This window comes from Nannospalax galili, unplaced genomic scaffold (assembly GCF_000622305.1).
Source record: "Nannospalax galili isolate Female #2095 unplaced genomic scaffold, S.galili_v1.0 scaffold185, whole genome shotgun sequence".
Classification (NCBI taxonomy): domain Eukaryota; kingdom Metazoa; phylum Chordata; class Mammalia; order Rodentia; family Spalacidae; genus Nannospalax; species Nannospalax galili.
Genome location: NW_008355474.1, coordinates 3,313,323 through 3,340,109, shown reverse-complemented (window position 1 = coordinate 3,340,109; position 26,787 = coordinate 3,313,323). Strand labels below are relative to the sequence as shown.

The window sequence follows — 26,787 nt, the reverse complement described above, 5'->3', positions numbered from 1 at the left end:
TCCCCCAGCCCCAAATCAAGACCAAAGATGAAAACTCTCTCTTTCAGTAATGTAGGAGAAAAATGGAATCTGAAAGGGACAGAAAGGTCAAATGAAGATTTTTCTTTAATGTGAAAGAGACAGTGAATTTTTATAGTAGAAAGAGATAAGAAGGTTTTAAGAAAGGCCTCAGAGCAAAATATGTGCAGTCACAGAGAAGGGTGAGCTAAAAACAGGGCAGGAGCTAAATGGAGAGACACAAGGAAAGTAGGAAAGAATGCTGAGCTGTGAATTTGAAGACACGGGGAAAGTGGATTTGCTCTAATATTTCTTAGCATCACAGAAATATACTTTTGACTTTTTCTTGCTCATGCATAATGAGTCTTTAAATTGCTGTATATCTCTAAGCAATCTCTATTATGGAACTGGCTCATAGGATCTCAGAATTAGAAGAAGGAAGTAGTCATGTACATGCAACCTCATGTACAAGTAGTCATGTACATGCAACCTCATGTACAAGGCATATGTCTCTAACTCTACAGCACTTCCAAAATAGGGGTATGTGGATTTTCTGGAAACCATCTGTGGATCAAGTATCCATTGCCTTACAGGGGAGAATGCCTTATTTTCACATAAGGTTACTGCCTACAGTGCTGTTTTGCCATCCTTGAGTCTGAACTCTCTACAGAGTTTTCTAATCCTGCCAGCCCTGTAGGTTAAGGAACATGCGACAGAAACCATTTATCACACCAAAATAACAGAGGACATTCCTTCCTAAGCACCTCTCCACTAAAGCCTGGCTTTGTAATTTTTTAGTGTTTCCAGCACCAGAAGCCCTAGAGCTTCATCACAGATCATTCACCAAGAAGTAGACCTATCTCCTGGAATATTTAATTTAATGGATGTTGACATAATGCCTAGCATAAACAAAGTATACTGTTGTCATAAATTTGGTGAAATAAGGCATTATGCTTGAAGAACTCTCAAGTTATCCTGAACAAATATATGTATTATCAAACACTCTTGTGTATATATTTTCACAATAAACATACACACAATAATGACTTCCTTCAAGATATTTAAGGATGTCAGGGAAGTATTCTTTGCAACTGACCACCACTTTCCTTGCTTCTAGCATTCTTCCTCAGTCTTGATTTTCATTGGCTCCATTACCCTCCTGGGACCCGACTTGGCTCAATTCACTGTTGCTTGTTCATCTAATACATTGGAAACCCCAAGTTCACTAAATTAAGTTCTCCTTGTTTGTTGTAGTAGCCAACTCTGAGTCACCCCAACTTTTAGCCTCCTTTACTTGAAATAGCTTTCTAGTAAAATGCCATTAGAAAAAAAAACATAGAAGTGGATTATATAGGATCACAGACACTTCTAATTTAAAATTCTACTTAATCTCATGATGACTATAACATATTGGTACACTATTCAAAAATCATGTTTACATCTAACCTACCATTTCCTCAAAGTAAACTTTCATTATGAATCAGAACACCCAACCTAACTCCATCTTTCGTTTATTGTGTAATCTGAGAATTACCAACAGTAATAGTTAGCTTCAGTTACCAATTTGACACAACCAGGAGTCACCTAGGAAGAGAGAGCTTCAACTGAGGAATTTTCTCTATCAAATTGGCCTGTGGGCATGTCTGTGGGGCATATTCTTGATAGCTAATTGATGTAGAAGGGCCCAGCCCACTGTGGGCAATGCCAACCATCCCTGGGTAAGTGGATCTGGGTTGTGTACAAAAGGTAGCTGGCCAAAAGAGAGGAAATGAGCCATTAAGCAGCATTTCTCCATGATTTCTGCTTCAAGCTCCTGCCTTGAGTTCCTGCCTTGGCTTCCCTCCATGGTAGACTTTAACTCGTGAGCTCAAATGAACCCTTTCCTCCTCAGGTTGCTTTTGGTCATGGTCTTTATCACAGAAACAGAAAAATGAACTAGGATACCAACTAATCTCTGAGCCTCAGTTCATGACTATAAATTGGAATAATCATACCAGCCAGTGGCCTTCACATGCTATGAGCTGACTATCAATCTGAAAGAAGTATCAAATCTACAAAGAGGCTAATGTCCTTGTCTTGATTCTGCCACTAATAATTAGAGGCATGAGCTTGACAAACCACTGGTCTCTTTCTCTCTCTTTTGATTCTAGTGTCCTTACATGTCAAGTAAGTTTGACAAGATGACCTCCAATTTAATTCCTAGTCAGGATTCTACAGGTTTGCCATGGCAGATAATTTGCTCAAATTTCAGGCAAAAATTTACCAAAGATTCTAATAAAGTACTTATATATGTAGGGAAATTGACCAACTGGATAGAAACATGGTCATATAAAGACAATACCTGAAGAATGTTGACAAAGTTTTCTGCCTAGGAGTAGAATGGTAGTGTAAGTCTTGGATCTCTCAGTTTTTCCAAACAAATAAGAACATTCCTAGAGCAATGCTAGTACATTGACAAAATTTGGCAAAATTTGGGGACATAGAGTCAACAGAAATACTTGTAAATAGACCACTAAAAACCTTGGCAGAATGAAACAAATCCACCCAAAACCAAGCTGCACATAGGCCCTTAAACAATAAACAACTGCTTAACTAAAGATAATTTAAGAACTGGGATACCATTTTTATCTGTGAACTTGGGCACATAAACCTAAACTAGTCCCAGTAGTAGAGGTCCATCTGATAAACCCCACCCTCTGTACTTGCTCCTTCGACACAGGAACATCTGGTAATCTCACACCCATGCCAAGTGGAGTTCCTCCACTTGTGAGGAACAAGGGCTAGAGAATGCCTAAAAGATTCCAGCACAACCCCTGGATTGAAAGCACAGATTAGAATGCTAAATGCCAGGACTGAAAACAATAGGACACAAATGCCACCAACCCCTTTTCCAAATTCATAGAGGATATAACCAGTTGATCACTACATATTTTGTGCCCACCTTAGATAAAGCCCATAACTCTACTCAAGTCAGCCAAAAGCAGTCAGTTGGAGCTGCTACCAAGGATAAGCTTTCCATGCCTGGAGCATATACTACTTGGTTTTGAGGCAATTAAATTTACAAGAAACCAAGATACTCATATCTTTTAAGTATGAAGGCAGTTCAGTGACATAGAAACACTGTAACTCGAAGTATTGGAAAATAAATAAAATCCATTTGGTCTCTTTAATATCAGCATAAAATAGATGAAAACATAGATGTAAACCCTAGGTAGTCTGGAAAAGCTGGAGATGTTCTTAGGCTATCATAGTGCAAAGACTCCCAACTGGTGTGGCTGAAGAAAGAATATATTTTTCAGAAGGGGCATATGTTGGTCTTCAGGTCTGAAAAGGGAGAGTTTTAGAAACAGGTGGTGACAATCCTTTCATACTGTTGGACAGCAAGATCTATGTAAAAGATCTGGAGCATTTCTAAACTTTCTGGGAAGCCAATGACCTCATTGTCAAGCTTACAGCTAAATTTCATTATGTCTCTCTTCCTATAATTTCTTCCCATTTATGCAACTGTCTCAATACAGCCAGGTTTCCCAAACAGACTGCCTTACTAACTGTGAATGCTTTGGTTGTATAGTCTTTGAAAACTGGTCCCCTATCTATATTAGTAGTTGTTCCTTTAGCTAAATCTAGTCTCATGGGCATTTTAATCATGGTGAGATATTCACTCAGTCCTCTTCACTGATGAGTAAATGTTTAAGACACTTGTGGGAAATCAGAACCAGCTGGCTTCTCATTAAGCTACCAGGGCACCTCTCTGATGTGCTTACCCAGAGACCCCACATACTGATTATTGGCACCTATCAAGACCTATCAGCATACTTAGGGCACTGGAGATATTATTTCTTACCCATTGAAACATCTCATGTAGTATTATCTGTATTAAGATTGAGCACTTATTATGTTGGAATCTGCTCAAAACGGTTGCTTTGACTTCAGAGGAAATTAGTTCTCAAAGAAATATAGGATAGAAATGGCTCAATGACATGGAAAAAATAGACAAATTCAAAATCAGGAAGCTGAAGATTGATCCATTGGGCAAATGAATGACCAAATACAAGGAATCAAAAGCCCAGCCTGGTTGTAGAGGCTGAAGAACATGACTTGGTGGAGAAGGAACAGCCAAAGTTGTATGGTGATCAGCAGAGTGAGAGAGATACTGTACTGAACAAGCTACCCATCAACTTTGGGACATTGGTGAACTCAACACACTCAATATGCTTAATGCCACTAACTCTTTTCCAACTTTTATCAGTGTGTTAGCACTGCCTTTAGGTAGTGGTGTTGCTGAGGGAAGTGGGCAAAAAAAAGACAACTGCACCAAGCCAACAGTTACAAAGTACTTTCATATCTAAAGGATATGTGTGTGAGACATTCATGTTATGTGTGATAATGAGAGGAAGAATCCATCATAGGGAACTTCCTAACCATTGCAAATGTTAAGGAAAAGGTAGGCTAGATCTCAGCCAGCCTTGGTTCTATCCCAAAGGCTCCAGAGCACACAACCCTGAAATACTCAGAGAAGGAAGTTGACAATTCATGATGCCTACAGAACTGAGCTCCAATTCTGAAAAAGTTCACATCTCGCAATTTTCAAAAGTTAGTTCTTGGTTGGAGCTGGAAATTCTCAATGAGGAAGCCCCTCACTGACTGTTACAGTTCCTCTTTCTTTCTGACCTTCCAAGAAACTAACTTGAACATTTAAGCCAGTGTGGAGTGGTGATCGGCTTTTTCTATCTTCCTGGTTCTCTTAAGTAGACTCTTCTTCCATTTAATTTCAGGATCCAGCACCAAAGATTTATTGTAGGAAATACTTTGGCATGTAACTTATTCAAAATTTCTTATATATAATTTCTATCTTATTCACTTGCATGGAATGATAATAAGTATCTATTGCGTGCCTAATAGGTACCAGGCAATTTGCATACATTATCTTATTTAATCGACACAAAAGAAGAAATTGTCCTTTCTAATTCTCTTTTTTTTTCAGATAATGAATCTGAGGCTTGGAGAATTTAAGTATATTTCCTAAGCTCACATAGCTCTAAGCAGGAGCTAGAAGATTCGAATGAATATAGCCTGAATTGGGATTTAGTGGGTGCTTTGCCTACCCTTTCTTAGGTAATAAACCTCCCACCTCCAGCTTTGTCCTGTGGGATAGAATAATTTTGAGGAGGAAAAATAAGACCAAAGCTGTGTTTACATTTTTAATGTCCAATGTTGCTGTGCTGACCAGATTTTGTACTTCTACTCTCCCTCACCCTCCTCCTCTTCTTTTTTTCTCTCCCTCCTTCTTTTCCTCTTCCTCCTGTTTAGTTCTAGGGAACTCACAAATTCTTGAACTCTGTGGATTATGAGAGAAATACAATTCCCTACCAGGAGGAAGTCAAGGGAATACAATGTTCTCTTTACATGCAAATATCTTAATTACACAAACATTTCCTTATTTGTATGGAAATTTATGTGTTTTTATATGTTATATATTCAGTTTGTTTTAGAAAACAAGACAAACTGAATATATAACATATAAAGGACAGTACTTTGTACTGTCCTTTGTACTTGAGAAGGGAAATAGTGGATGCCATGTTCCATCCATCACTGTCTTCCACAGGCATGGAGAGAGAAGCAAGTGACTCAGCGCTCCACTGAGTGGTCTCCTGTAGCCTGCTTCTCCTCTTTAGAATGGTGTTCAATAAAACATTCCTCTAGTTCTTGGAATTTTATGCAGGAGTATCTTCCCTGTCTTGTCCCCATGGAAACAGCAAGCAATGATAATGTCCATCCCACTCATGTACCTCCTTCGTTGACAGGAGAGAACAGCCAGATTTCAACATTACAGAGAGATGAGACTGAATTTAGAAGATCACTGGAAAACTGCTAGCAGAATATCATTTTTAGCAGGGCAAGCAGGGGATATATTTCTCATTCCATTGGTTCTCAGTCAAGATAAACAAAATATAACCAGTTACCTGCAAAAAACACAGCACCATTTTGTTCACATGAAGCTTCTTAGTTTTCCCGAGTAATTATGTTTTACAAAATTAAATCAGAGTTTCTCCAATAAAGAGAGAGAATAGACTTACCTTGAAGCCAACATGATTCTGAATAGAAATAACTGAGGATATTATACTTCTGAAGAGTGCAAGAATTAGAAAGACATAAATTGTTTGCTAGTCATCACTTCCCTTAGCCATTGCTGGAAGGAATAAGTAAGGAAACCTGAGGAAGGAATCCCAGAAGCCCTGGAAAAGAGCAAATAGGCCATCTGCCTGGATGATGTAGATGCTGTGATGCCTGGGGCCATCAGGGTGAGAAAGATGACATTTAAAGCTCTCCATAGCTGCATGTTTCTTTTACGTTGAAAGATTTGGCATTTCTCATTTGTTTCTAACATTTTGGGGACACAGAAGGACCTGAGTAACCTAAAAGATGCACTTTTAAGATTCTGGCCTGACCTATAACTAGTGTTACTCTTTTCCAAGGCCTTCAGTCCCTTCCTGTGGCCATCAGTTCATCTTTCTCAGCCCCAGTGATTCCAGTGGAATCTTCTGTCCTCTTCTGTGGTACAAGAACTCATGTCTCCTGTCTGGACTGGGATAGCCTAAGGCAGCATGATAGCCCAGGACTGTCCATCCACTACCCAAGTCAAAGAAGCTAAACTTTCCAGGATTGCCGTGATGAAACTTCCCCTCCTTCACAAACATTTCCTTCCTTCCACCCCTCTTCAGCTTTACACAATCTGTTTCTATCAATGCTAATCCCTCTTCCTAGAGTGACCTCTGGACATTACCTACCACCCAATCAGTTTCTTAAGGTCCATATCACTTCTCTAATTAGATGGAATTTTTAAACTTCTTAACACCTTTTATATGATTTGCTTCCCTCTGACTTATGGTAGCAATATAATTTTTATCTAGTCAATCAGTCTCTGGAATTTTAATTTTCTTGGAAATACAGATGGTATTCTACTCATCATGTGCATGGTCAGGTAACTGAAGTCCTTCAGCTCACGCATGGCTCCCAGTAAAGGAATATGGTAAAAAGATAGGAGATGAGCCAGCGTGGACAAGATTTAACAAAGGCACAAACTGGATTGCTCGTCTTAAGGGTATGTGTACAAATGTTTCAAGGTGGATCCCCACTATTAAGGAATCTCAAGAGCCTGAAAACATCGTCCAACCATCTCAGAAGCTCTGTTTCCTTATTTTTAAAAGGATACTAGGAACCCCTGACTCTTAAATCTCTTGGAAGATATCAGAAGACTCTCATCTTCTCTAGGGAGAACACTAAGGGTCCTTGCAAAGGCTGGTGTGATAGCCCAAAGCTGCATAGTCAACAGATGAAACACAAATGCTTCTCCCTCAGCTTGCTTGGTGGAAGGACTCACACTATGAACTGGTGAACCACAGAGACAGAACTAGAGGGGTTCGTGGGAAGAGGTAGTCATTTGCTGCTTTGATAATGCATCACTCCTGCCATCACTGTCACTGTTGGATGGGGTAGAACAATCGTGCTAAATCTTCATCAAGTCCCTTGCTGAACAGGTCCCAGTGCTAGACCCTATGACTCATGCAAAAGTCCTACAACTAGGGGCAGGGGAAGGCAAGGATGACAGAATGGTGGGAGATCTTTGTTCTTTCACTTCAACTCAAGCAGTTCTATAGTCAGTATCTATGTAACTGACTCTATGTTGGCGTATCTTTTTTATTAGGTTCTATTTGAAGGTGAAGTTTTACTGCTACAAAAATATACCATAAAATAAAGCATCTAATTCAACATTATGGGTTGACAATCAAGAACACCGATTTAAAAATTGATGCCACCAAAGTGACTTAATGACTACACTTGGTCTTAGTCTTCTGTTCCTGATCCAGGAAAAGGAGTAATGGAGCTTCTGATACATTGGAAGGAAAATCTGCAGTGTGTCCCTCCAAGTTTCAATCAGGTTACCAGGCAATGCAGAAAATAATGCTATTGATATTGGTGTAGCAAACACTTGAGAGGCAATGAGAAAGTTAAGAGGATGAAGAAAAAGACAAGGAGTACTCCCTTTACAAAAGATAAACTGAGGGTACAGGCAAGAAAGATTTGTCCCATGTCAGTAGTCAACACAATGACTGAAACTGAGTTTCTAGCTACCATGGTAGTCATCCATAAGCAAAAATGAAAGGATTCTTCCCAGGACAGTATTACTAGGCCATTGGCAAACAAATGTCCCAGATAACTTCCTCACATTATTAAAGTCCAGTTGTTTGTAATGGTCATCTTCACACCAGACTACTGCAGCATCCTGTGGCATAAACAACCAGATCCTTCCCTTTCTTCATTTTAGACTGCAGGTAGAGAGCCCTGGCATTATCATCAAATTGAACCAAAGTACAGAATGGTCTAGGAAGGACAGAGTTCTTAGAATGTATAGATGCAAGGAAGATTCAAGTAATCCCAATTCCTGAAGAAATATGAAGAAATTCTTCCATGTAATCCTTTAACACAATAGGCTGACTATCAAAATATCTCAAACAACAGAATTGAAAATAAACTTTAGTCAATAAACTAAATCTAGATAATATGAAAAAAAGGTGTTTCAGAAATCAAGGTTGTTTATTTCATCAGGAAGGGAGAAAGGCCTGGGAAGTTGAAAGAACTTTGTTCTGGGGTCAAAGCAGTAGCAAAGAGTGAGATGACTTTGGCTTTTACTTATCCTTCTAGACGTGCTGCCCCCATCTGAAAGAAACTCAGCTGTCTTCCCCCTTCCTCACTAAATGAAGAACTCCATACCGTAAAAGACAAATAATGAAAGAGAACCACAGACTCTCAGACTCCAGACTTTATTGATGAATGTGCTGTACCTAGGTCACACAACAGACACAGAGCAAGCAGTGATACCTAAGTGTCCTATCAGTCCTGTCCCTCAGTAGACGTCTATATTCCAAAATGTCAGTTATTTTCTAGATAATGAGTATGCAGATCCACTGTCTTTCATGAAGGAAGTGAGCTTGTAATGCCTACTATAATTAGCTACTCATTCTTTCCTCCATGTTCCTTTCCTTTGGCAGCTTTGTTCACATTAATAGGCGTTAGCATTTAAGTTGCATTTCTAAATTCACTCAAGATGAGCATACCATGGCACCTGTCTGCTGAGAGGTCAACTCTGTGTGATGTCTCCTAATGAGCACTATGCACCTTCTTCCAGAGATGAAGAAAAGAGCAAATGTGTGGTCTGGGGACTGGGAAGCTAAGGAGACCCCATACCTTCCTTTGGCCTTCTATTATAAACTTTGTTGGAGAAAATTAACTCCTGCCTTATCACTGGGGTGGGCTCTAGGTTCTAAAGGATTTCTATCCCAACCTAGTGTCACAAATTGCTCATGAAATGGGGTTTCTCAGTAGCTCTGAGCTGCTTTGGTATTGCAAGAGAGCTTCTCACTGCCCATCCAAGGCATTAGATGGAACCTTAAAGATGCCTCAAGGCTATTCTGGGATACAGGGCATCAAAGTAGGGGCTGTGAGGGGCATCTATGGCCTCACCCCTGCTTTAACCACAGAAGTCCCATTACTGTCAAATAAGAATCAACTACATGAAATATGGTATCCTGGGACTGTAAGAACACTACTAAAATGTTAATGAATTCCAAACAGTCTGAGGTTTAACAATTTCTGTTGTTAATTCTTATTTTTGACAAATGTATTATGGTCATGTACAACATCGATATTAGAGACAACTAGATGAGAACAAGGCTAAATGAGAATAATTCGACTATCTTTGCCACTTTTCTATATATTTTAAATTAGTCGTAAATAAAATTTCATTTTAAAATTGGACACTCGTGTTTCTCAGAACGAAACAAAAACCTTCCTCATGCTGCTCTGTGTAAATGAGAGTAGAATCAATTATGAGTGGATGTTAAAAGCAGCAGAAGAACCATCGGGTTCAGTAACAGGCATCTGTCTGGTCAAGAGAGCCTCGTAAGACTCTAATCTTCTGACAATCAGTGTCTCTTTTCCTTTCCTTGGTTTCCTGAGTCTACTCAGGAGAACCTAATGCCTAAAGCCACAGTGAGAAAATTTTTTAAATGAGTATTCCTCAAAGACCTGTTGCCCAGCTGCCAATACTTTCTCAACTAATTTAGCTGGGAGTCAGACCTCCTTACTCCTGGCCTCTGAGGCAGGAATGACGATTCTGAGGGTTGATAGACACTTATCCAGGTGAAGAACAGAACTGTGAGGGTCCCTCTCTCTTTGCATTGCTTTAGGTTTCCAACTAGGATGCCATGTACTAAGTAATGATCCATTCCCAACAGTTCTCTGGCCTTATTTCCACCTCTTTGAGGAACAACTTGTCCAATTGATCAAGACTAGGCATGAGACCTTCCCTTTTTGAGAAGGGCCTGCCCCTTACAAAGAGTGAAATGGGCAGCAAAAACTCTGCCTCTGCAAAGCAAGGTCTTCAGTCTTCCCAGGCCAATGAATGGGACTAGGATGCCTAATCTAAAGATGCATATGTGGAAGCTCATTGTGGGTACCACCATAAGCAATAGTTTTATTTGTGACTCAAGCATATAACTGTCATTACCCATCCTCCTTTGCCTCAGTCGCCTCAGAAATCATTATCTAGGCAGGAAAAAGTAGTTTTTATTGCTAAGTTGGCCTCCCAAAACACACAAAGGTAACACGTGGTCCTCTGAGCCAGTTGACTTTAATTGCCATCCCTAGATTTTAAGGGCAAAAGTAAATGACAAGCTGTTTCAGAGACTGCTGGCTTTCCTCGGTACACTGACAACTGCTTGACTTTCATCTAAGAACTTCTCCACATTTGAGGACAAAGATTAAGTACTGTGCTGGATAGCTTTAGTGTGAGCTTGGCACACCTGGGTTGAGGGAGCCTCAATTGGGGAATTGCCTCATTGGACTGGCCTGTGGCCATGTCTGTGGGCCATCTTCTTGATTGTTGGTTGATATAGAAGGGCCCAGCCCATTGTGTGTGATGCCACTCCCAGGCAGGTGGGCCTGTGTTGCATAAGAAAGCCGGTTCATTGGTGACCAGGGGAGCAAGCCAGTAAGCCACGTTCCTCCATGGTCTGTGCTTCAACTCCTGCCTCCAGATTCCTGCCCTGAGTTCCTACCTTGAGCTCCCTAATGGACTGTGATCCAGGAGATGTAAGATAAAATAAACCCTTGCCTCCCTAAGTTGGTATTGGTCATAGTGTTTTATCACAGCAATGGAGAATCAAACTGGAACAAGTACTCAAGACTTTGAGGAGCCCCAGGCTCCCAGCTAAGGTGGCTCAGCCACCATTTTTGCTGAGTCTAAAACTGGGAAGTGTTATACACTTTAGGACAGGTCCTGCTCTAACTTCAGGTCCTCATTATAATAATGCCAGAGCTTTCCTCCCCAGATCTTAAGTTAGTGTAACCCTAGATCCCTGTATTCTTCTATCCAGAAATTATTTACAGTAAGTTAATGAATAAGAAAAATCTTTAGGATTCTCTTGAAAGTGCTGAGCCTTCAAAAGATGAAAATAAAATACAGCACCCAATCCAACACTGCTCATATAATTTCAACAGGTCATGTCTGAGGCTTCCACTGTTGAGATTCCCTGAATTATGCCAAGGTCCTAACCTTGTACTAGAGAACACTGGAGAGTTTCAATGAGAATTTGAATCATGTTCTGGATTTCTCTTTATCTACTATAGATTTAGAAACAAAGCTCCCATAGTTGGTATGTCTTCCCTGTTTCACTCCTAAATGTGTTTTCTAAACGGAGGATCCTTTTGATTAAGAGTAATCTTCCTTTCCCTACCTGATCCGTAGGATGTGCTCCATTGTGGGTATGCCTTCCTGCTTTCAAGGATAATGAATCCCAGCACCTCCATGGAAGGTGGGCCAAGTTCTACCATGGCTTAAAAAGGCTACATGGCAAGGTAAGAGTAGCAACAGAAGTAAAGCTGCCTTTTCATCTCTTTCCTGATAAGCCATCAAGCATGAGAGCATCTGCTGTTGAGATCGAATGTTGGAAGAAAATGTGGATCTTCTTCACCTCTGAAACTATCACCTACTCACCAGAATCTTCCCTTTCATGGGAGGCACAGCTACACTCCATTTCTCAGTCTCCCTTATAAATAATGGAACCAAATGATCAGGCTCTGTTTTGAGGGGAAATGATAACCCCCATATCCAGTCCACATATATTCCTTCATTTCCCTCTCTTCTACCAACTGGCTACAAAGAGCAGGAATGCTTAGAATGACTCAGGAAAAGGACAGGCCTCCACTAGCCTTCATGCCTAAGGAAAGATAGTCTTCCCATCAGTTCATCTGGAAATGAGTTAGATCTGTGTTGCAATCATCATGCTTTTTCCCACATATTTGTTCCAGTCAGCCTATCTTAACTAAGACCCTTCCAGAAGCTTTGTTCAGAATGCTCTCATCTTGGAGCTAGAGAAGGCATCTGAATTTTAGTTCTAACAATAGTAACAGTGATTAATATTTATTGAGTCATTGTATCATCCTAAGATATATATATAGTATATATATATATATATACTCATAATCTTTACAGAAAATGCAGGTGATAGGAGCTATTGGTCTCATTTCACAGTTGGAGGCACAGAAAGGGTGAATAATTTATCCAAAGTCACAAAGATAGAAAATTATAGGAACAGAGATTCAAGCCTAGGCAGTCTAAGCTCAGGAGTCTGTCATTTTCATCAGGGTGTGCCGTACTGTGTCACCTATCGAATCAGGTATTCTAACACTAGATAATCTTGCTGTATATTATTCCCATACTCTGTGGATTACTGCTCTTATCCTGTCCAGAAGTTTCTGAGAACCTTGGCCTATAATACTTAGCTTAAAACCCAATGCAATATTGTCAGCTGTCATACCTGTTTGATAAACCTACATATGTGGTTGCCTGGATTTAGGCATATATTCATCCACATTTCATAAACACTTGACTCCATACCCTACCAAAACCCCACTATTTACACAAAGCGCTCAACCCTGACTGGGATCACCCAGCTGACTATTTGCCTGCTTCCTCCAAACATTCTCCCCAGATGCTGCATCTACTTGCTTCGACGAGACTTGCTGAATTCCTGTCATGGTCTCCAAAGGTGCATTTTACTTTGATGGTTACCTGATTACCCAAGGGGCTCCTGGTCTAGTTGGGTTCATCGCCTTCCTAACTTTGAACTCACATTGTGAATTCCTTCATTGATGTTTTGTTGACTCCACCAAGTGCCAGGTACTAGGCACACAAGAAAGCAGAATGAAAAGGAAGACCAAGTTTTGGCTCTCCAGATCAGAGCATCCAACCTCACTTTTCCCACCCCTCCCAGACCTCAGTGGATCACGTCTTCCTCAAATAAAAGCACTTGAAACATAACTGCTCTGGCATCTCATCCTCTTCTTTTTTAAAACATTTTTTTAATTTTATGTTTATGAGTGTAATGACTGTGTGTGTGTGTGTGTGTGTTTTGTGTGTGTGTAAGTACACCCCCGTCATGCAATGCCTAAATAGATCAGAAGATGGTGTCAGATCCCCTGGGACTGGATTTAAGGATGGTTTTAGCCACCATATGGGTGCTGGGAATTGAAACTGGGTCCTCGAGCAGCCAATGCTCTTAACCGTTGAGCCATTTCTCCAGCCCCATCATCCTCCTCTTTAAGATGTCTGAAATTTTAATTCTAGAGTTGATCACCAAGCTCCTTGAGTTCTCTGATGCTCTAATAGAGGAATAATGGTATCCCAAACTTTTCCTTCTCAGAGCCAGCTTGCAGATACTCTCAAAAGTATCAATGAACCACAGGAGAGGGAGGTGTCTTCCATGCAACACCTTCATAGGAGAGAGCAGATTGCTCTGGTGCTTTGATACAGGCATATTTGCTTTTTCATTCTAAATGTATAAAGGAAATTTGACATTTCACCTCTGAAAACCATTTGCATACCTTTGTAAATCATTTGTATGCCACTTATGCATGAACCAGATGTTGCCTCTTTATTTTAAGAAATTAAAAATGAAAAAAGGAAATACAGTGAGAGGCTTATCTTTACCTCGCCTACTGACCTATAGCGTACACTCTAGAATCCCCACTAAACAAACAAGCCTAAATAGAACAACACACACATTCAGACATGCATGTACACACACACACATACACATTCATGCCTCAGTTATGTGTGTTTATCTATATTAGGATTTAATAGTCAGCAAGTTCTTAGACCCAGTAATCAAGGGCAGTAGAGGCAGATCTTGACCTGGGTTGCAGAAAGAATCCTTCATGGCATTCTGCCTCTATGATAAATCATATTCCTTAGGGGCTTAGCCAGCGTATACTGAACAACAAAGTCTTACATAAATCTCTCAAACATGGGCTTAGCTCTATGATTCAGCAACAGGATTGTGTAAACATCGACCAGAAGTGGCACATACTGATGACCCAGTGTTTCTATGGAAGCTGAAACCTTAGAAAGGATTTTTTTCCTGTGGCGGTCATCTTCACCCTGCTCTTTCAGGGCAGCTATATAACACTAGTATATTTTCCAGTGTTCAGGAGTCCCTCTTTCTTATCCAAGAATTACATCTGGAAATAGAACTAGCTCCAGAGTTTTCTTGCCTTGGGTGTGAAGGAAGAGATGGTAAAAACACTAGCTTGTCAGTAAGTAAAAGTATTATATTACAGGCTCTTTAAGCAAATTGACTTGTTTAAGATCAACATTACACCGTTGGGTAAATGTTTTTTGTTTTCATTTTCAAAATAGGAAAATTAAACAGAAGTTAGGGAACAGGCATTGAGATTATATGATGCTGATAATTGTTAAACAGTAGGAAGTAAACATAGGTAAAACTAAGCCTAAATCCAAGAATTCCCTGGTAACCCCAATTCCTTCCAAAAGGGATAAGACTTTAGGGTACATTTTTATGGTTTCAGGTAAATCTACTTCTGTCTTTCACTTTTCAGAACATTGGGGATTGTGAGTGTACATCAGAACATTAAGTAAGCAAGCATGGAGACATGATCACCATTGGTCTTTGAGTATGCCAGTGTAGACCTACCCACCAACAGTGGAGTGTATGGTTTTTGCCATGGCATACTGAGCTTTCACTGATGTAGCTAGTCTTGCTTCTTTCATACTTCTTTGTAACCAAAGACAGACATTTACAAGTCATCTGGCCTCAGCTAACAACCTGACTTAGAACACATGAAGAAGAAACTGAAGTTGCCTGGACTGTGGACATTTCCCAATGACTCCCACTTCCTTAAATATGTCAGGACACCCTAGGAAACAAGATGGGTTTACTCCTCAATGCTTTCCCAAGAATAAAGAGCAAAAGTTCATGGCTGCTAGAGTGAGGGTAAAGATATGTCATTTGGATTATGCTCTTTTTATGGTTTTTCTCCTTTAACCAGAGAAGAAATATTAAGCGCCATCCAAGAAGCCAGTTTCAAAGATCAGCTTATAAATTCTGATCTGATATGGTTTCCCAAGTCCTGGTGGAGCCCATAGAGACCAACACAGTATAACTGAATAACTGTCCTGAACAGAAAAACAAACAAAAACCATTCCATTCCTTACTTTCATCAATACCACCATAATTCTGAGTTCAGCCAGAGAGGCCAGAAAACCCTATTACACAGAGTGGAAGGTAATTAAATGGTACCAACTCCAGCTTGCCTCTAGGAAATCTATGACCGATGAGCCTGCTTAGTAACCATATCCATGCCTTCCTGGGGGAAAATGGTCTAGATGCTTAAGAAAGACTCACTTTGGTATGTCCTGACAAGTCTTTCTGGATATCAGTCTGTGGCTTTGCTACAACAAGCTGGAGATACTGAGTAGGGTCTGTGACTACAGAGGCTGCCCAGTGTGCTGAGACACTGCATTCCTAAGCTTTAGTTTACTTGTCTCCTGTGTGCTCGTGAAGACACCGTAGCCATAAAAGGCATTTCTCAAGCATTTTTCTTTTCTCCACCACAGCAAAAATAAAGTTCCTTGACTAATCAGTTTCAACATCTGAGTGACTATGCTTTGTAAAGTCACCAGGGTCATCTAAATAGATCTGACATGTGCATATGTGCCAACTCTAAACTCCAGCCCCCTGGTTTACCAAGCCCAGGGCCTAGAGGATAATCATAACTCACAGCATGATTATTTGTTCCTTACAAAGACAATGAGATAAGTTGGCTGCCATTCTCCTGCTATGAAATGAATGTTTGCGTTTCCCTAAAATTCATTTTAAACTTAGTTCTCAAGCTAATGTTATTAGGAGTGGCGTTGGGTATAGGGTTCTTTTAGAGGTGATTGGATCATGACAGTAGAGCCTTCATACTTAGTGCCCTTATAGAGAAGACCTCATAGAGATCCTTTTCCCCTCCTACTGTATGAGGACACAATGAATCCTCCATTTATGAACCATGGATCCAGGCCTCACCAGACACAGAAAATTACTCAAGCCTCCATAACTTCAAGAAATACTACTTTTTTCTATAAGTGCCCCAGTTTACAATAGTTTGTTCAAGTATCACAAATTAAGTCACTTTCTGCCTTGAAACATTGTCCTGTCTCCTTATACCACTGCTTCCCTAGTCAACATCCCCAAAGTAAGTCTTCCATATTTTAACTTTTCCCCTCTTATGGTCTTTCTATGTAGCCAGACCAATCTTAAATTGAGATTTACCTGCTTCAGCCTCACACGTGTGGGGGTAACAGGTGTGTGCAACCATGAGCAGCATGAATATTCCTTCTTGTAGAAACATGTGCCTACCAATTCGTTTGTAGACATGTCCCATCTGTGGGTATCAAGTTGTGCCCACTCATCTTCTTTCTTAGAAAGGTGACCCTCACAGCCATGCAACTTTGGCCTGGCAATAACAACACAGAAGAACTCAATGTTCATGAGGAGCAGTTTCCTCAGAACTAAGGGAAATCATGATTCTGGAAGCAATATAAAATCCAATAGTACGGGATAGACAACTGTATGGAAATAAAACTTCCTCACAACCAGAAATCTTTTTCCAAGGTACAACCTGCCATCTCCCCAAATCCAGAAACTGACAAGATGCTTTATTTTTCTCATCTTCCCAAAGCTGATAGGATTATGTTTAGTAATGTACTAACCACTTTTGTTAATTTTCTTTGCATTCCACTTTCTATCAAGATTTACCTTTGGAAGCAAGATCATCCTACTGTGATCACGAGATAGTTCCAGAGAATAAAACATGTCATGGGTAAGGCTAGATCAGGGACTCGATTGGCAGATGTTAACATGTAACACCAAGTTGGACTGTCTGTGTGTGCCTTTGAACATATAAGATATGTATTCAAGTATGTTTGCATAAAGAATGAAGAGTGATGTAATAAGAACACAATGTGCATATCACTGCAATGTACAAATAGAATCCAGCCAAATGTCCAAGAAGAAAGGAGAAGTGGTCTGCCATGGCAATAATAAGCAGATAAGTCAAGATGCAATAGCAGCTGAAAGGTAATTGTTGAGCGCATATGTGGGCATGCATGTGCATTCATGTGCACCATAGTGACAGGGTTAATGGACAATGACAGACATGTAAGCATGGCACTAGCTCAGCAACTGAGTCCATAGCTGGGAAAGTCTCCTTACCCTGTAGTAATCGGTACTGTAGACGTCCCTGGACATGCCAAAGTCTCCAATCTTCACTAGTAGGTTGGCTCCAACCAGGCAGTTCCTGGTGGCCAGGTCCCGGTGCACAAAGTGCTGGGAGGCCAGGTACACCATGCCAGAGGCAATCTGACTGGCAATGTGAAGCATTTGGGAGAGCCCTAGCTCACCCTTGGCCTGGCGTGGCTGTCCATCAACGAGGATCATTGCATCTGGTCCGTGGGCCCTACAAGGAAGTGGGAAAGAAAGAAGGAGCAGAGAGAATTCAGCAGATCAAAGAAAAGAATTTTTGGTTCTCAGTGCCCTGGGATGTGCCACAGAAATGAATGAAATCTCCTTCCCAGGCTGCTTCTAGCCTATTTCTGTCTATCCAAATTATATTGAATGTGGCTAAAGATGAAATTCCACAAGATCCACCACTTAGATGACACACAAATATCAAATGGATCAGGGTACAATCCTACTCTCTTACTGCTGCCTAGATTTACCTGGGTTCTATGCACTTATCATAGACTAATGGATAAAATTCATTCTTAAATAGCCCTTTCTATGTACCAAGTATTACTCTTTTTTCATGTTTAAAAATATTTTATTTACTATTTTTATTTTATGTGTATGAGCGTATTGCCTGCATGTATATAAGTGCACCCATGTCCTGCAATGCCCACAGAAATCAGAAGATGGCATAAGATCCCCTGGAACTGGAGTTACTGACAGTTGTTAGCCACCATATGTGTGCTGGGAGCTGAACCTGGGTCCTCTGCAAGACCAGTCAATACTCTTAACTGCTGAGCCATCTCTCCAGTCCTCAAGCGCTATTCTTTTAGTTTAAAATACATTCAATAAAAAAAATAAAATAAGCAGCTGGAGAGATGTCTCAGTGGTTAAGAGCACTGATTGCTCTTGTAAAGGACCTGGGTTTGATTCCCAGCACCCACATAGTGGCTATGAACCGTCCTTAACTCCAGTTCCAGGGGAATCCAACGCCCTCTTCTGACCTCCACAGCATTGCACAACATGGGTGTCCTCACATACATGCAGGCAATACACTCATACACATAAAATAAAAATAATACATAAAATATTAAGAAAAATAAAAGTAAAATAAAATAAAATACATTCAATTAATTCTTTCCACCTTAATTTTTGAAAATGAAGCAAAAAATAATCAGATAACTCAACTGAAGTTCGAGGTCTCAGAATAGCTTTATGGGCAGTTAGGAAACATGCTTTAAAGACACATCTGTGACTATAAAAGAGGACTGTCAGAGAGGGCATTAAGGAGAGTTGTAAATAGATCCTTGGGCCCTGTTCCCAGAGTTCTGATTTGATAGTCAGTGTTCATCCATTTGCATTTCTGTCAAGCTCCCAGTACTGACTGCTGAGAGGCAGCCCACACTCTCAGCTAAGTAGTATAAGGCTTGGTCCATTCTCCTAATCACTATACAACTCTTCTTAGGCCTGAGTAACTTATAGCAAGAGTAAGACAGGATGAAGAAAACCTCTGACTTTAAAACACAGGTCTGTGGAGCCCCAGCAGCCTCCCCTCATCCTAAATTCAAGCCTTGACGTATGATGCTAACACCCTGCCCTGTCATATTGGTCACTTTCAATGTTCACTCTTTCCTGCAGGAAGCCCAATGAGCCGTAACCACAACCAGGGCCCTTATTTATGAAGTGGTGGCTCAAGGAGCCCTGGTGTACAGCAAGGCCCCAGCCAACTTTACTGCTTCTCCAATTTCCACTGAAAGGCACCATTAAATAGGAATGCACTCAGTTTATTACCATTGGTGGACTTTGCCTCCCTCCTTCCTTAGAAAGATAGCAGCTGCATCAGCAAGTCAGAAGGCTAGCTCCCACTCCTGTCTACCAGGACACTACACTTTAACCAGGCCCAAACACCGCCATCTTGGAGATGTAACACCAAGCAGGATTGGCCCCCAGGGTTATGGAGGTTGTTTCGGGGAGAATGGCCAGAAAATCAGTTCCCAGCAAGGGCTGGTGTGACCCTGAACTAAGGACTTGCAGCATAGAGCTTTGGAGAAGTTCAGCCTTCACTCACACAGCCTAGGAAGACAGATTAATAGCATCTCCTGGGAATTTGGGCAGGAATGTACAACAAAACACCTGCAGAAGACTGTTGGCCTTGATTTAGATAGACATGCCCTATGCTATCTTCAGGAAGAGGCTCTAAAAAGAGACAGAGGTGTCACTAAGTCCTTCCTACAGTCCTTCCATAGAGAACCAGAAGGCAAGTTATCCATTCAGATACAGCCTCTTGTTATATGACTTTGCTGTGGTTCAAAAGTACATTATTCCCCAGATGCTGATGTGCTTGAACATTTGGTTCCCTGGTTGGTAGAGATTTTTTAGGAGGTTGTGGAACCTTTGGGAGGCAAGGCCTATCTAGAGAAAGCAGGTCACTGGTGGGGGTTGTCTTATGACTTATAAAAATCACTTTCTGGTTCAAATTACTTCTAATACCTGATTGCAGACACAATATGACCAGCCACCTCACATTCCTGCCACCACATTTTCCATGCTACAATATCCTGTGAGCATAAATAAACACTTCAAAGTATCATCCTACCCCCAGCAACACATAAACCAGGAATAGTGGCACACACATGAAATCCAAGAACTTGGGAAATAGAGGCAGAAGAATCTAAAGCTCAACATCATTCCCAGCTATATGGTGAGTTGGAGACCATCCTGGGCTACACGAGACCTGTCTCAAAAGAAACAACAGAAAAAAGAACGAATGAAATAATAACTGGAAGAAAGGGAAGAGGAAAGAGAGGGAGGGAGGAGGTTCTCATTTGTCATTCTCCAACTTGAGTCCATATAGGCAAGTGACATGTGACAGGGGGACTGAGAGAGAGAAAGGGGCAAAGAGGCAGTCTACTCCTGCTTACCTGAGGAACTTATTCAGGTCTCCATGCTTCATGTACTCAAAGACCATGATGAGTGGGTCCCCATCGCCACAGACCCCATAGAACTTGACGATGTGTTCGTGCTGGAGGTTAGTGAGCAGCTCTGCCTCCCTCTGGAAATCCTTCCTGGCAGCCAAGGTGGGATCCTTCAGGGCCTGGGAACCACATATCTGCTTTTAGAAACCAGAGGGCTGAGAGCTCTCGTCTCCAGCAGGGGAAACCTGTACCGTATTTTTCTGGCATCTCAAACAATACAGCATAGTGTAAAATTTAAAGCTGAAACACACTGCTGGCGCCTTCTTCCTCTGACATTTTGAGTCCTATGAAAAGATGAGCCCACATCCCAGGAACTAGCAAGTGATTTCCACCTGTGTTCATCTTCCAGCCTCAAGCTTCCCCAAGCATGAATGGTAGGGCCATGAAATGGACGGTTTGAGACCTCTCTGCTCCTAGATATCCTTTACAGAAACAGTCTCATTGCACAGTAAACTGAAAGGCAAAAATCCCAGTTGCTTAAACTTTGTAAATTAACATGCACACAGCCCAGAAGAAATCAGGCAATGTCACGAAGTCCCCTTATCCTCTAGAATTCTTGTTTGTCGATGGTAAAGGAGGCTCTAGTTGCAGAGCACTTTGCTTCTAGAAGGCACCGTGTTCTCCAACCAAAGGTTTGGCAGAATTGCAAGGGGGCAGGTGGATGGCCGCTAACAGATAGAGGCCTTAGATGCAGTCAGGGCCAAGTAGGGAGCCAAGTCCCAGTGCAGGATGAGAAGGCAGGTCAATAGGGCCCACACTACCAAGCAGCTATGACTCAGCCCCATATGGGTGAGAGGCCCAAGTACAGATCTCACCTCTTCCTAATCCAGAAAGATGAACACAGCAGGAAGACTGTAAGGCGTCAAAACAGATTTTCCAATATCAGAAAGGAACTGTGATAGTGAAGCTAGAGTGTTGGTGTCTATAAGAAACCATGGACCGGGTACCACCATGAGGATGGGCAATGCTGGCTGGGATGAAGGATGATCTATGCAGGAGAGGGCCCTCCGCCAGAGGAAACATCTCTGCAGGTGGTTCCACACCTTATCCAGCCTCCCACAATCCCCTCAGGGTCAGAAGACAAAGGGGCCAAGTGTCCATATAATACCAGGAAATGAGGAAGTGAGGGTAAAGCTGGCCTGTCTATCTCAGTGAGAATCTAAACAAACTGGGGACTAACTTGTACTCTTCTCTGTAAGGTATCTGGCCTTTTTGAGTGGGTTAGGCAAAATGACCTGCTATAAACCACGCAAGTGCCTCCCTAGCCAGAGATCTTTCTCCCTCTGCTGCAGCCCCATGAGTTGAAATCTGCAAAATGCTTTGGATTCCAAGACTTCGGTAACATGAACATACACAAGATGTACCAAAAGGCCCCTCATCTCTCTCAGTAATCATTATACATCAGAGATGACAGATGCCTAGCATGAAAAGGCTCTTGATAGCATCAGCTCCCTTTTCTACATTTCTGAAGCTAGAGAAACTGAGGCTGAGCCTATTTTGGAACCAGCCCACATTCAAATGTTCTAAATGATAGGAAGTTAGAGTTACATAGACCCAAGTGATCCAGTGCTAAGCTTCACAGTGTCCCAAACTTCCATAGCAATTCCTCTAGGGCCATCGAAGCAGGTGTGGTCTCTACTTCAAGTCCCACAGCAACCAGTTTCACCTTCCATTCTTTGGAAAATTTGGAGGGTTTTACCCTCCACCCCTTCAAAGTGTTTGATTAATTGTCCTGCTAACAAAATAAAATGTTGAAAGTTGCTCAGCACAACCCAGTTTACAGACAAGAAAATTGAGGCCCATAATGGGCAAGTAGCTTAGCAAAGATCACGCAACAAGCACTGACTTAGATGTAGAATCCCAGTCCATCTACTTGAATTAATTCATCAGAGGAAGTTGTTACTAGACAAGTTTCCTAGAGAATGATGGACAGAGCGTGAAACTTGTAAAAAATGTAGGGGTGGTTTGGAAAGGTGGGAATGTCGGCCAGGAATGAGGGCAGAGAAGCTGGGTCCAGGGAGAGTTGCCAAGCCTCTAGGGAAGGCCAAAGACAAATAAAGCAGAGTATTTGTTTTCTCAGCATCACCAAGGCTTGCCTAGAATTCACTACATAGCTGAGAATGACCTTGAACTTCTGATCCTCTTGCCTCCATCTCCCAAGTGCTGGGAAGTCAGCATGTATGACCAAGCTTATATATGCTGAGGATTAAACCCAGGACTAGGTGCATGCTAGGCAAGTACCATACTAACTGAGCTACATCCCCAGCTCCAATCAGTTATAATTCTATGTGATATCCAGTTCAGCTCTGGCAGACATCTATGAACAAAGTAATAGTTAGACATCTACCCTCCACCAGAACAAAGACTTTTGTAAACCAAACTATAGTGAGGAAAGACAACCATTTCTGGTGACCTAACTTCTAGCCAAAGCTACATGGGATAAAACATGGGTGTAGGATGACTGAGAGTGCTTTATTTATTTTCATGAGGAAAAAAAAAGGAAAAAAAGGAACCCAGCATGGGTGGGATAGGAGACTATAAGATTTATGTGAACACAGGATTTATGAGAGGGAAAAGTAGATCAAATTTGGGGGCAGCCAAATGGCCTCTCTCCATCTCTTTAAATCATTCTCTCCCACAGCCCCACCTGACATCAGTGGCAGTTATGGGATATTTCTACCCTCAGCCCTTGAGTAATACTGCCAGCATCTGTCCCTCAGGCTGGCACCCTGCACTGCAGAGCTGACAAGAGTTCCTCCTTGGAGAGATGGAGCACAAGGCAGCCACTGTCTCTGAGTCTTCTACACCCCTTTCCTCTGCCTCCACACTGGGTTTTCCAGCTGGTGGGTCAAACCTGAAGTTCTTATACAATTGTCAAAGTAAGAGGTGTAGCAACTGGGGGCCAGAACTGCAAGTGACCCTGGTCCCCAAGGATTGATGCAATTGGGACAGAGATGACAGGAGAATAATGTGGAGGAAAACTGGGCCAAAGACTCTCTTGCCCCTCTCAGAGGAGTCCACATCCAGTACTTCCTTGGTTGCTTGGCAACTGCAAAATGGGTCACCAGGCAGTGGCATGGGACAGAGCTGATACTTAACTTAGGCACAACTGTTGGTACAGGGAGAGGGTCTTGCCATGGAGTCTGAAGTTGGAGATGTTTCTGGTATGGCCCTTTGGGTAGTAGCCACAGGCAAAGAGGAGGACTGGAATCTAGTTCTTTGTCTCCCTCTTTTCTCTCCAAAGTGTGGGGACATTTCCCTTCTGGTCTTGTCCTCCATACACACCAGATTTTATAATCACTGAGTCCCTGGGAACAAGTTTCAGCTGCAGTGTTCACTGGGACAGAGAGAAGCAAGCTAGCTAGCAGGAGTGGATCTGCTCAGCAGCCCAACTCCTTCATGGCCATGGAACATCTTCCTGTTGATCAACTGAAGGATGCTGCTGCCTTCCATTTGCCTTCTTCTCTTGTAAGGGGGAGATATTTTAGGGGATTTCAGACTTCAATAATATTCTGAAACCCACTTAACACATTTTATCATACACACAGGAGTATTCACACTCCCAGATGTTCAAACACACACACGCACACGCACAGTGACATGCACGCGCGCACACACACACACACACACACACACACACCATCAACCTTTTTTTAATTACGAAAATCTCTTTTCTTTTAGCCCTCCCACACACACACACACACACACACACACACACACACACACACCATCAACCTTTTTTTAATTACGGAAATCTCTTTTCTTTTAGCCCTCCAGACATGCTGACACTTCCTCTTGGTGAGACTCACAGACAACTTTACCCAGGAAGAAGCTGATTAGTCATCACATGAGCAGGTACCCCCTTCTCATATGTCATTGACTTCTCATTGTCTTAAGCATGAAATCCCAACTCCTTAACACAGTCATGGACTCAAGACTCCTGTTCTGCCCATCTCTCCACCTCCTCTACACTCTCCATGCTCTACTCATTCATTACAATTCAGTCCCACTTGCCTTTCTGTATCCTTGAGCTTTTTCTGCCTCAAGGGCTTTACCCTTGATGTTTTTTGGTCAGAAAGACTTTTAATTGAGTTATAGCTACATAACTGGTCAGCTGAGTTGATACTGCCTGTCAGCCCTAAAGAGTATACTGACTGTACTATGGGACCCTAGACCCTCTGTGCTGAAAAACCAGAAGTCTGAGGACTTAAGTTGGGTTACTGGGGGGAGTGCCAAGATTAAAGGAAAGAATCAACTCCTACAAGTTGTCCTCTGAACTCCACAAATATGAGTACACACACACAAATAAGTAAGTAAATAAATAAATAAGTAAATAGATGTCAAAAAACAACAAAAAACCAATATCATCCAGGCATGGTAATGCATGTCTGCAATTCTAGCACTGGGGAGACAGAAGCAAGAGGATCAGCACAAGTTTAAGGACAGTCTGGGCTACATAGGAGGTTCCAAGTGAGTCAGGGCTACATAATAAGATCCTGTCTCAAAAGAAAAACCAAAATCAAAAACTACCAACCTAGACAGTAGAAACAGTGAAATATAAAATGAAAAGAGCCTGATTCATCTTCAACCTAAGACATTTTCAATTTATGAGGAATTTGTTGGGAAGCTGTGCCCACTGCAAGCCTAGGGGCATCTGTAGTTTGATGTCTTGCTTACATGCGAATTGTCTTGTCCTGTCACCCATTGTTTCGCATATTTGATCTGGACTTTCCAGAAAGCTGCAAGCACCTAAAAACAAGCTGTGATTGCCATACCTTTGTTTCTGTCATAGAAACTGCTGGGGGGGAAATACTGACCAATAGATTTAAAAAACACACAATTTTGAAAAAAAATCTAATCTTGAACTATGCTTGTGACTGTTCTTTAGAAGTACAGAATTATCTTGCAGCAATGTGAGGACAAAGTCGAGAGATGGGCTTGCAAAAACGAGTACAATCCAGAAAGGACAAAGAGCAGGAATTACACTTCCCTGGTGGTCATAAAAATGATGAAAATCTGTTGCATGAGGGAGCTTCATTAATGAGAATAGAGAGATTCATTAGTGACCTCTTCACCCCTGTTCTATGTTCCATGAGCCTTAGGTGTAGAGGTTGCATTATAGATGTGTCACTTAGGCCTGGGCAATTCATAGACAATGTCTAATGTCTGTGTGTGACTGACTGTGGAACTTTGTAATGATCTCCTTCTGGTACAAAAGAAACTTATTTGGATAAGTGGTGATTGGAATATTTGTCTATAAATACATATTTTGCACATACTAAGAAATTACATTAGTCTAGGATGTGACAGTCTTGGGGTTTTCTCTAAGATATATTACCTCTCCAGCCATGTGTATTTGGTTATGTTTATAGTACCACACTTGAGTTTTCTCCATTGAGTGGGCTTTTTTCCAATTAGGTAGCTGTTGATTGCCCCCAAGATAAAAGTTCCACTGCTGCACCAATGTCGTATGCTGTGCTAGCGATTGATGTGGTTAGTTGGTCTTGAAGCTAGTATTGAACCATCAATTGATGTTTGCCCTTGGCACCTTAATAGTGCTCCCCAAAGTTAGGAAAGATAGCCTTCAGAAGTGGCTTCCAGGTCAGTTTCAGGTCCATTGCTCCAAATCCTGTGTCCAAAGTATGTTTTGTCTTCAGCAGTAGGGTCTTACCTTCAAGTTCTCATTAATGATGCTTCCTCATGCAACGGAGGACCAGGAACACAAAAGGTCACATATAGTCGAAGCATAGAGATTAAGGGTCTGCAAAATGCTGATTCTTGGACTCCTATATTAAACTTCACCCACCCAGGGCTTAGGGAGCATTGCCAAAGAGGGGGTGGAAAGATTTTAAGAGCCAGGAAGAAGGTCCAATGGAAATAGAGTGAGACAAGCTCCTGGGACCCCCTGCTCATATGAATCTACAGCAATGGTGTCAGCGTACACAAGTCCCATGCAAACTCAAGCAGACAAAAACCCAGCATAGAATTGGGGAAATGGATAGCAGACCGCAATCTTAGCTGAAGAAATATTGGCAACTGATTACTGCTAGGTGAGGAAGAGCTGATCTTCCTAAAGTGAAGGACTCTAAATAAGCTGACTAGACCCCAGTAGATTAACTGAACATCTGGGGACACTAACTCAACATAGTAGGCCTTAACACAAAAGACAGAATGTAGGAATTTCA

General features: G+C 41.6%; 1 protein-coding gene across 4 annotated transcripts in view; it reads right to left on the bottom strand.

The window, feature by feature from the left end:
* Ntrk3 (neurotrophic receptor tyrosine kinase 3) overlaps positions 1 to 26,787 on the bottom strand; it is a 395,515-nt gene that overhangs the window by 37,680 nt on the left and 331,048 nt on the right. For all 4 annotated transcript variants that reach the window (XM_017803090.1, XM_008852847.1, XM_008852848.1 and 1 more), the window contains exons 14-15: positions 20,549 to 20,721; positions 17,616 to 17,859 (exon numbers count right to left, since the gene is read on the bottom strand). In XM_017803090.1, the coding sequence (XP_017658579.1) occupies positions 17,616 to 17,859; positions 20,549 to 20,721 (417 nt within the window). The remainder of the gene's footprint in view (positions 1 to 17,615; positions 17,860 to 20,548; positions 20,722 to 26,787) is intronic.